This window comes from Narcine bancroftii, chromosome 2 (assembly GCF_036971445.1).
Source record: "Narcine bancroftii isolate sNarBan1 chromosome 2, sNarBan1.hap1, whole genome shotgun sequence".
NCBI lineage: Eukaryota > Metazoa > Chordata > Chondrichthyes > Torpediniformes > Narcinidae > Narcine > Narcine bancroftii.
In genome coordinates this window covers 254,185,911-254,197,986 of record NC_091470.1, presented here as the reverse complement: position 1 = coordinate 254,197,986, position 12,076 = coordinate 254,185,911, and the positions used below count along the sequence as shown (strand labels likewise).

Here is a 12,076-nt window from a genome sequence, read left to right as displayed (position 1 = left end):
TTTGTTTTAGGTGAGCAGGGGATGAAAGGAGCCAAAGGTATGAAGGGGGAAGAGCACCCAGGATTACCAGGCCCACCTGGACAAGCAGGTAAGATGCAGAAAGGCTTCAGACCATGAAGACCTTCCTAGAAGGTGACACAGGGTTAAGTTTGGGTTTATTGTCACATGTACTGAGGCACAGTGAAAATCTAAGTTTTGTTTTCTTTACAGGCCTCACACCAAAAAAAACAACATTCTCTGCCACCATTTTGCATATAATTTTTTTAAAATTAATGATACAATATGGCCCTTTCGGCTCCTGGAACCTGTGCCATCCAACTATACCCAATTAACCTACAAACCCCATACGTTTTAGAGGGTGGGAAGAAGCTGGAGCACTCAGGGAAAACCACACAGGTCCAGGGGAGAATTTACAAATGCCTTCCAGACAGTGCCAGATTTTAACCTGGGTTGTTTGTGCTGTAATAGTGTTGCATTAACCATGCCACCCAAGTTTACAGAACACACGGCATATCATGACAATGGTCGAACTGGGTTTCCGGCATTTTAACACAACAAGTGAATCAGGTTCATTCACCGTGGCTTCCTATCATTCTGGGAGCCACTTAGCCCTCAGTGGGTGGATGGTAATCCAGTACAGACAGTTGATTTGTGCCTTAAGTTATAGTCCCAGTAAAAGATTTTGTGGTTCACATGGTGAGCAGTGAATTCCTAATCTAAGAGCGAAGCAAGAAAAGCAGCGCATTTGGGAAGTTATCCTCAGGCAGCCAGTTGAGGGAAATGGTAACAGTATTTTAAAGCATGCCTTTTATTTCAACTCGTGCTGTAACTGTAGCTCTCTGGAACATTACACTTCAGGATTCATAAATTCTGAGGGCTAAAAAAGATAGTTGGGGTTGGCTATATTCTTTTGGAGGGCATATCATTATATTTTATTCATAGTTTATTTATTTTAATTTAATTTAGACATACAGCACAGTAACCCCCTTCCAGCCCACGAGCCCATGACACCCAATTACACCCAATTGACCTACAAGCACAGTACATTTTGAAGGTTGGGGTGGGGGGTGGGGGGAGACCAGAGCACTCGTAGGAAACCCATGCAGACAGGGGAGAACGTACAACCTCATTACAGACAGCGCCGGAATTTTGAACCCTGGTTGCTGGCGCTGTAATAGCGTGGCCTAAAGCTACGCTAAAGTTCTATCATTGCCACAAACCCCAAGACACTGTGTGCAATAGACCTGATTTTACTGGTGAAAACTGCACAGAGAGACAATTTTACAACGTTAGAGTTCACAAAGCAAATCAAGTGGACTGCAGATGACGGTCGTGGGTTAGGAGGAGGTGGTCGGAGAACCGTGGGGGTTTTGGAGGGAAGCTTAGGAGGAATGGGGCCTGGTCACATTGCATGGAATTAGGCCCTTTGACCACTCAGCCAAACACTAATTTTTAAACTCACCATACATTGGACCTATTTTATGTTCCCCATCTTCCCATCACCTCACTCACCTACACAGTAAGGGAAACTTACAGTGGACAATTAACCTATCAACTTCCACCTGGAGGAAAGCAGGAGAACATGCAAACTCTGCACAGACAACACCCAAGAACTCGAGGAGGGAAAAGAAGTATGAAAGTCGGCTAGCAAATAGTATCAAATAGGGTTCAAAAAGCTTCTTTAAGGATATAAAGAATAAATGAGAAGTGAGAGTAAATGTAGGACCATTAGAAAATGATGCTGGAGAAATAATAATGAGAGACAAGGAGATGGCAGACTCTTCAGTCTTCACTGTGGAAGACATTAGCAGTGTGTTTGATGTCCAAGGGCATCAAGGAAAGGAAGTGAATGCAGTTACTATTTCAAGGCAGAAGGTGCTCAGAAAGCTAAATGGTCTAAAGGTGTACAAATCTCCCAGACCAGATAAATTGCACCCTTAGGTTCTGAAAGAAATAGTGGTAGAGATTATGGAGGTTTTGAATGGTAATGATCTTTCAGGAATCAATAGATTCTGGCATGATTCCAGAGGTCTGGAAAATCACAAAATGTCACTCCACTATTCAAGAAGGGAGGGAGGCAGCAGAAAGGAAATTTGAGGCCATGATGCACCATCAGTAATCACAAAAGACTGGAGTTGTGAAACTATCAGGCTTTTATTAACTATAGACTGGAGCAGCCATCAACCTCACTGACTGATCAAGACAGAGTGGAATGGGGAGCATGCAAGAGCCTATGGGTAGGATCGGTCTCCATAGGCATGTCCAGCCGGCAGCAGCCAATCACAGAATAACAGTGGTTTACCACTTTCACCCCTCCTTTTTAAGAAGAGTCCTGCAGGGTGAGGTAAAAAGATGAAACAAATATAAGTATATACATTTTACAGATTAAGTCTGTCAAGAGGTCTTCTCTGCTGCAGCGAACGATGTGGTAATCCTGAACAGCTTGTGGGGTTGGCCTGTCATCACCGGTTACAGTTTGTTGAGGAACAGTGGCCAGGGGTAGAGAATGGTCAGCTGCAGGTTCAGGAACTCCTAAGGAAGAAATGGGGGAGAAGTGTCTGTTGGTGGTCAGTGGTGGTTGGAGAGGTGCCTGATGGTGCGATCCTGGATCGAGACCGTGTCCTTGCGTCCATCAGGGAAGATGACATAGGCATACTAGGGGTTAGCGTGAAGGAGGTAGACCCTTCAACCAGTGGGTCAGTCTTAGATTGCCTGGTCTGCTTCCAAAGCAGGACCGGTCCTGGGGAGGTAAGCCAGGTGGGCAACATAGTCGCTGATGCAGAATTCCTCAGGAAAGCAAACATAAAGATGGAGTGGAGTGCATCTGAGAGGATTTCTTGCCATTGGGAGATGGGGAGGCCCTGTGACCTCAGTGCCAGGAGGATAGTTTCCCAGACCGTGGCATTCTCCCTTTTCACTTTCCCGTTTCCCCTAGAGTTGTAGCTGGCGGTCCTGCTCGTGGTGATGCCCCTGGCCAGCAGGTACTGTCACAGCTCATCACTCATGAATGAGGTCCCCGGTCACGGTGGATGAAGCTGGGGTACCCAAAGAATGTGAAGATATTGGTGAGGGCCTTGATAACTGGCCGTGGTCATGTCTGGGCAAGGGATGCTGAAAGGGAAATGGGAGTATTAATTGATGATTGTAAGGAAGATTGTGAGGAGAGGGGCCCCTTAAAATCACTGCTTAGGTGTTCAAAGGGGTGGGTAGCTTTGATCAGGTGCATCTTATCTGGTTGGTAGAATTGCAGTTTGCATTCAGTGCAGACCTCACAGTTTTTAGTCATTGTCCCAACTTCCTCAACGGAGTATGGTAGGTTCCAAGCTTTAATAATATGGAAAAACCTAGTTACTCCAGGGTGGAAAAGGTAATTATGGAGGGTCTGCAGTCTGTCCATTTGGACACTGGCCCAAGTCCCACGGGATAGAGCATCCAGGGGTCATTAAGTTTGCCAGGCCAGTAGAGGATGTCACAGTTGTAAGTGGACAGTTCTCCAGATGAGGACCTTACCATTCTTGATTTTGCCCCTTTGCTTATTTTTTTTATATTTTATTTTTGATTTTTCGAACTCAAACAGTTATCAACATTATCAGTGTCAATATTAACAGTATCAGCATTGACTACAATTTACAATTATCCATTTTATACAGTTTTCTGCAGAGTTCAAGCTCTTTTCATCTCCCTCCCTCCCCAACCCCACATTTAACACTAAACACTTAACTAACCATAGTTACACACGACCTTCAAGACACTCACAACAAAGGTATAAGAGCTTTATGGTTTTAACATGTCATGGCAGCCAGTGCTCAGGCTGTTCTCTTGATTTTTCCTGGTTGGGGTGTGATGGAATGCCCCCCCCACCACGATCCCTTTGCTTATTATTAAACAGGAATACGACTGCTCACTGTTCCGTGAGGAGAGTGAATAGTTTTCCAGTGAGGTAGTGCCTCCAGTGGCAAACTGCCTCCATGATGGCCTGGGCTGCTTCCTTCATGGAGGAGAAGCAAATTTCAGGACCTTGGAGGGTGGATGAAATAAAGGCGACGGGCCTGCCTACTTGGTTGAGTGATACAGCCAGGGCAAAGTTGGACACATCACTCTCCACATGGAAAGGTGTGGACTCGTATGGCATGCATGGTTGCCTTGGAAATGTCGTCTTTGATATGGTCAAATGCAGCTTGGGCCTCTGCTGGCAGAGAAAACATGGTGGCTTTGACCAATGAGTGAATCTTGTTCGCATAGATGGGGACCCATTGAGCGTTGTATGAGAAGAACCCAAGGTATCTCTTCAATACTTTGAGGTATATGTGAGAGGTAGCTCCAGCAATGGATGCATGCGGTCAGGGTCGGGGCCAATGACACCATTCTTGACCACTTAGCCGACAGCTGTGCTATCCAGAACACAAATTTGTCCTCATAAGTAAGTTTCAGGCATTTTGCTGCCCGCAGAAACTTACGGAGATTTGCATCATGATCTTGCAGGTTGCAGGTGCAGATGGTTACATTATCTAGGTATGGGAAGGTAGCCTGCAGATTATAGTGGACCAACATGCGGTCTGTCTCCCACTGGAAATCATAGACCCCGTTTGTGATGCTGAAAGGGACCTAGAGGAAGTGGTAGAGGCGGCCATTCTCCTCAAACAGGATATACTGGCAATCCACTGGGCAGATCGGGAGCTAGTGATACACCAATACCCAATATTGTGCAATCTGGTTGACCATATTTGACGTTCATGGAAGGGGGTACACAATGAGCTGTGTGTATAAGTTGATGGTCTGGCTGTAGTCTGTGAGCATCCTATTCTGTTCCCCATTCTTTACCACAACAACCTGATGCCCTCACCCAACAAGCTCTGAACCTCCAACTTAATGAACCCTTTAGCTGCCGCACAGTAACATCTACTCTTGGTGGCCACCAGCTTGCAGTCAGTGGTGAGGTTGGCGAACAGTGGCGGGATGGTCAACCTTGATGGTCGAGAGGCCACAAGTTGCACACAGAGGGTCGTCTATGAATTGTTCATTGCAAATGGTGAGGTGGGTGGGGGGGTTGGGGCCCATCGAATTTCAATATCACTTTCTGAAGTTGGCACTGGAAGTCCAGCCCCAGTAGCAAGGGAGCACAGAGTTGTGGCATGACAAGTAGTCTCAAATGTTTGTAAACTATGCCTCTAACAGTCAGGGTCATTACACAGGACCCATGGATGGTGTCGTGTGTGATTTGCATGCAAGTGATATCTTGTGTTTACAGGGTGAATAAAACTTTCTGTACTCCTGCTTTCGAATAAGCAGTTGGTAACACGCCCATTTACTTGGGTATCTATCATAGACCTGACAAGTTCATGTGTTGCCTCTTGGTCAAGGTGATGGAGGCCAATATAGACTCGCTATCTGAGTCTGATGGGTGCTCACGATCCCAAGATGGTTGCCCTTGAATCAAGATGGCTACCCTTGCTGTTTCCTCACGGTGTTGTATGGCTGGGAAGATGGTATTTGCTGCATGGTCCAAAATGATGGCCCCCATGACTCGCACATGGCATCACTGGTTTGTAGAGGAGATGGCACCAATTGCTCTCCAGAGTGGCAACTGTCCACACATGCAGATGGTTTGGACTGGCAAACTTTGGCATAATGTCCCTTTTTCCTGCACCTAGCACATACCGCATCCTTGGCAGGGCAGCATTTCCAGCTGGCAGCAGCCAATCATAGTATTATAATAGTGGTTTACCACAGGCTGGTTAGCCTGACACCTATGGTTGATAAGATATTGGAGTGAATTGTCAAAGATGAGATTACGGAGTACTTGGAGGCACATAGATAAAGGAGATGCAGTGGATTTTGTGTATTTGGATTTTCCAAAGGCATTTGACAAGATGACACACAAAAGACTACTTAACAAGGTAAGAGTCGATGGTATTACAGGAAATGTTACAGGGTAGGTAGAGCATTGGGCTTATTGGCAGGAAGCAGAGAGTCAAAACACAGGGATCATATTTTTGTTGGTGCCAATTGCTTGTAGTGTTCCACAGGGGTTGGTGTTGGGACTGCTTCTTTTTAGTTTGTATATCAATGATTTAGAATGTGAAATGAATGGATTTGTGGCCTCATTTGCAGATGATACAAAGGTAGATGGAGGAAGAGGTAATGTAGATGAAACGGAAGATCCAGAAGGAAGGAAAAAAATTATTTAAATTTATTTGAAATTATAAATTAAATGACAAGTGATTGCAGCATTCTGCTGTGCAGAAGGTCTTGGGAGTACTTGTGCATGAATGGCAGAAGATTGGTGTGCAGGTGCAGCAGGCTATCAGGAAGGCAAATGGAATTTTGGCCTGCATTACTAGTGGGATTGAATTTAGGAGTGGGGGGTTCGGTTATTCTGCAACTGTACAAGGTACTGGTGAGGCCTCATCTGGAGTACGACATGCATTTCTGGTCTCCTTGCTTGAGGAAGGATGTACTGGCTTTGGAGATGGTGCAGAGAAGGTTCACCAGGTTGGTTCCAGAGATGATGGGGTTCACCTATGAGGAGAGATTGAGTCATCTGAGGCTGTAATCACTTGAATTTAGATGAGAGGGGATCTTATAGAAACGTATAAAATTATGAAAGGCAAAGGTAAGATAAAGGTAGGTAAGTTAGTGGGGGAAAACTAGAACTAGGGGACAAAGCTTCAAGATTCAGGGTAATTAATTTGGGACAGAGATGAGGAGGAACTGCTTTTTCCAGAGGGTGGTGAATCTATGGAATTCACTGCCCATAGAAGTAGTGGAGGCTACCTCAGTGAATATATTTAAAACAAGGTTGGATAGATTTTTGCAAAGTATTGAATTAGGAGATATGGGGATAAGGCAGGTAGGTGGAGGTGAGCCTATCATCAGATCAGCCACGATCTCATTGAATGGCCCAACAGGCAGATGGCCTACTCCTGCAAATGAACTGCAATGTTTGAAAGTGTACACTCAAGCACTTTAGTAGAAGAATTAAATGAGCAGATGTTTTCTAAATAAGGAGAAAATTGAAAATTCCCTGATGCAAAGGGACTTGGTATTCCTTATGCAGGATACCCTGAAGGTTAACTTGCAGGCTGAGTCAGTGGTGAAGAAGGCATGCAATGCTGGCATTCATTTCAGGAGGAATAGAATATCAGAGGTGACATTGAAACTTTGTAAGGCACTGGTGAGACCTCACTTGGAATATTGAGAGCAGTTTTGGGCTCCACATTTAAAAAAGGATGTGTTGACATTAGAAAGAGTTCAGAGAAGGTTCACAAGGATGATTCCGCTAATTAAAAGGTTATCATATGAGGAACGTTTGATGGCTCTTTGACTTTGCTCATTGGAATTTAGGAGGATAAGGCGGAATCACATTTAAACATTTTGAATATTGACAAACATGGACAGAAAAGATGTAGAAAGGTTGTTTCCTATGGTGGGAGTATCTAGAACAAGAGGGCGCAACTTCAGGATTGAAGGGCATCCACTTACAACAAAGATGCCACAGGCAGGCAGTTATGGACACCAAGTTATTGGGAGTATTTAAGGCAGAGATTGATAGGTTCTTGATTAGACAGGGCATGAAACGTTATGGAGAGGTCCAAGGAGTGGGGCTGAGTGGGAAATGAATCAGCTCATGATTAATAGCAGGGCAGACTTGATGGGCTGAATAACCTATTTGTGCTCCTACATCTTATGGTCTTAACAGGGTGGAACCTGGGTCACTGGAACTGTGAAGCAATGGCTGTACTAGCTGCATCAGTGTGGGATATGTAGTATGTAGATATGTAGTATCTGTACAGTGCATTGAGGCAAGAAACAGCTTTGGAAGACAGGGCACTGTGGTGAGTTGGGGTCATGACTACAAATGGGCTGGAGATCTCTCGGAGACAGAGGCATAAAAGAATTTAAACATTATAGATGATTAGATGAATGAGCCGAACTTTAATACCCATCTTTCCTAAAATCAAACTTTGGCCTATTTGGACATGGATCAGGTAAGGCTGGTTGCCTTTATCTACCAGAGAAGCAGGCCACATATTTGTTGGTGAGACCCTCTTCAGTATGACTGGACCATTCTGAAGGTATCACTGTAAGAGCTTGGAATAAAGCAGGACAATTGTGTGCACCAAAACTGATTTAGCATAGCAACCCTCAGGAAAGCTGAACAACTCTGCCCTGGGAATGTTCAAATGGAAGATCACAATTTTTATGGGGATTTTAAATGAAAGGTTGACACATGATGCTGTTTTAACAGCAGTAAAAGGAGGGAAAATAATTTCTTAGCTGTTGACCCTGAATGCTTCTGAAATGGCCCATTGTCCAAGAGCAATTAAGGATGAACATCATATGCCATGCTTCAATGAAAAAGCAAAGCAAGTCACATCAGATATATTATCCTCTGCATGTCAGATACAGCTAATGCATATTGCTTAACTGGTAGAGATTTAGAAATGTGAATGTACAGAGACCTGGGTGTCCTTTTTACCTGAGACTGAAAATGAACATGTTGGTACATGTTGGTAGAAGGCAAATGATATTTGGGCCTTTATTGCAAGAGGCTTTGAATATAGGAGGAAGGATGTTTTCCAACAATTATAAGGATCCTTTGTGAGACCACACCTGAAGTATCGTATGCAGTTTTGCCTTACCTAAGGAAGGAAATTATGTGACAAGGTTCTCCAGACTGATTCCTAGGAATGGCAAGACTCCTGTATGAGGAGAGATCAGGTTGACAGAGCCTGTACTCACCAGAGTTATGAAAAGTGAGAGTAAATCTCCCTGAAATATACAAAATCCTGACAAGGCTTGATAGTTAGAGAACTGGAGGCTTTGAGTTATAAGGAGATGTTGGATTGGCTGGAATTTTTCACTCTTATGTGATCTTATGCAGGTATACAAAATCATGAGGGACTTAGATAAGATAAATAGTCTTTTTTTTAACTCTAGGATGACACAGTTAGTGTAGCGGTTCACGCAACTCTAACACAGGACCAGTGACCTGGGTTCGAATTCAGCGCTGTCTGTTTGTACATTCTTCCCGTGTCTGCGTGGGTTTCCTCCAGGTGCTTCAGTTTCTTCCCACCAGTCAAAAACGGTACCAAGGATTGTAGGTCAATTGGATGTAAATGGGCAGTACAGGCTCATGACTCAAAAGGACCTGTTACCGTGCTGTATGTCTAAATTAAATTAAAGGGTAAGAGGGCATAGATTTGAGGTGAGAGGGAAAGGTTTCAAAGGACCAGAGGGGCAATCCTTTCACCCAGAGGGCAAGAAGGTACATGGAACGAGTGCTAGAGGAAACAGTAATGGCAGGTACAATTACAATGTTCAAAGATGTTTAAATAGGTACGAGTATAGAAAAGGGTGAGAGGGATTAAAGCCAAACTCAGGCAAGTGGGACCAGTTCAGAGAAACAACTTGGTCAGCATGGTCAAGTTAAGCCAAAGGGCCTGTTTCCATGTTATCTAACTCCATTATTAGATGAGGATGATTCCTCTGGCTGGGAGGAGCAGGATCAACCTCTCAGAATACTGGTCAAGACGTTTTGCATGCAAGATGAGGAGAAATTTCTTCACACTGGGGATAATGATTTCTGTGGAATTCTTTACCAGTCACTGAACATATTTAAGAAGGAGGGATATACTTTTCATGTCACAAAAGGTATCAAATGGGGAGGTGGAGAGAGACGAAATGTGGAATGGGGTTAGGGGTCATCATTGATAGCATCCAGTGGCAGAACAGGATGAACAACCTGCTCTTGCTCGTATATTCAACCTTTCCATTTTTCTCTCTTTGGTCTGTACAAGAAGCAGGAAAAAATGGTTAACTCTTTCATGTTTCCCACACATTACATATCTAGTAATGATAACAGCCATTGGTCAATATTCTAGGCCTTCCTGGGCTACCAGGTCCTGCTGGCCATGGATTTCCAGGGGTGGATGGGGTACCAGGAAGAAATGGAGTACAAGGAAGTCCAGGGAAGCGTGGCCCACCAGGAACACCAGGAGTCTGCGATGTATCCAGCTGCTACAACTCCTATGACACGGGTGAAAATCCTTACAACAAAGGGCCCAACTTCTAAGGATGGAGTGTGGGTCGATGTCTGGGTGCTGAATCTCAAAATGTCATCTCATGTCTCATCGTGTGCTACCAAAGAGGAGGAATCTTTCTCAGGAAATAAAATTACAATCAGATAATCACCCTGCCAATTATTACAAGTTCCATCTTCCATCCTACTGATGAATTCAGAATATTTCAATATAAACACATGGCGTGCTGTGCATGTATGTTTATCTCCCTACCTTTTTAAAATAAATCTTGGTAACAGCTTTATTATTGTCTGTATAAATAGTTTGTGCACATTTAAATAAAATAGCTATAATATACAGATTTTCATGAGATAATTTCGACCTTGGTAAACAGAAGAATAACCCGATTGTAGAAATCACCCAATTTTCATCTCAATAGTAGAAAATCAAAATCAGTGAAAAACGTTGGAGATGCTGGACGTCTGAAATCAAAACAGAAAGTCAGGTCAGGCAGCATTTATGAAAGAGAAGCAGAGTCAACATTTTGAGTGAAGGACTTAATTAACCTGTTCCATCAGGGTTACTTTCTTTCCACCATATCATGGACTACAACACAGAAGTTGGCCCTTCGTGACCAGTCTATATTCTACCAGAGCAACATTCTAATTCCAGCACTGGCCCTTTCACTGAAGCCTTTGAAAAATTTTCTTCACCATCTATTTATACACCTCTCTTGAAAGTCAATGATACTTTCACATCTACCACATCTAGAGGCTATGCATTCCTATTTCTAACCACATGCTGCATAAAACTGATACCCTTTGTTTTATGAACACAAGAAATAGAAGCCATCTGCCCCTTTCAGCCTGCTCTGCCATTCAAAAGATTACAGCTTATCTGCCTGTGGATTTAGCTCCACTTACCCACCTGTTCCCCACAACCCTTAATTCCTCTTTTCTTTAAAAATCCATCTATCTGTGTCTTAAATACTTTTAATTAGGCAGCCTCCACTGCTTCCTTAGCAGAGAATTCCACAGATTCACTTCTCTCTGGGAGAAGCAGTTCCTCCTTTTCTCTCTCTTAAAGCTATTCCCCTGAATCTTAAGGCTATGTCCCCCTAGTTCTTCTCTCACTTGCCAATGGTACCAACCTCCCTCTTTTACCTTATCTATTTAATTTGTGATTTAATATGTCTATAAGATTCCCTCTTATCCTTCTAAACTCTAGTGAGTATAGAACTAGACTTCTCTCCTCTAAAGATAACCGCCATTACTGGATAACCAGCAATTTGGTGAACCTCCTGTGTACCACCTCCAAAGCCAGTACATCTTCTCTCAAATAAGAAGACCAGAACTGCACATAGTGAGTGCTTCAGGTACAGCCTCACCAGTACCCTGAACAGTTGCCGCAGAGCTTTCCTGCTGTTAAATTAATGCCTTTAGCAATGAAGGCCAAAATCCAATTTGCTTTCTTGATTACCCATTGTACCTGAAAATTAACTTTTTTGGTGATTCATGCACAAGCACACCCTGCTCCACAACAGCATACTGCAATTTTTCACTGTTTAAATAATAGTCTGATCAACTATTTTTCCTTCCAAAGTGGATATCTTCACATTTACCAACTTTGTTCTCCATTACTTATCCTGTTTGTATCTCACTGCATACTCTCTGTGACTTCCACATAATTTGTTTTTACACTTAATTTAATATCATTAACAAACTTAAGTACGCTATACTTGGTCCCCATCTCCAAATCATAAATGAATATTGTGTGGCAGTTGTAGGCCCAGTACTGATCTCTGCAGTAATCTACTAACCACTGATTGCCAACCAAAGAAACACTTTTACCCCAACTCTCTGCTTTCTATTAGTTAACCAATTCTCTATCCATACCAATACACTACTCCCAACTCTGTGCATCCTTAATGTCCTGCAGAGGCCTTTTCTACAGCATGTTATTGAACACCTTTTGGAAGTTCAAGTCCACCACATCTACCTGTTCCTCTCTATCCACTGCACTCATATATTCTCAAAGAACTCCTGTAAGTTAGT

General features: G+C 43.4%; 1 protein-coding gene across 1 annotated transcript in view; it reads left to right on the top strand.

Moving 5' to 3' along the window:
• Window positions 1–10,502, top strand: part of LOC138755243 (collagen alpha-1(XXI) chain-like) — a 198,914-nt gene extending 188,412 nt beyond the window's left edge. Inside the window, exons 28-29 of the mRNA XM_069920865.1 lie at window positions 11–88; window positions 9,885–10,502. Of these exons, the coding sequence (XP_069776966.1) occupies window positions 11–88; window positions 9,885–10,075 (269 nt within the window). The 3' untranslated portion in view covers window positions 10,076–10,502. The remainder of the gene's footprint in view (window positions 1–10; window positions 89–9,884) is intronic.
• The last annotated feature ends 1,574 nt before the right edge of the window (window positions 10,503–12,076 follow it).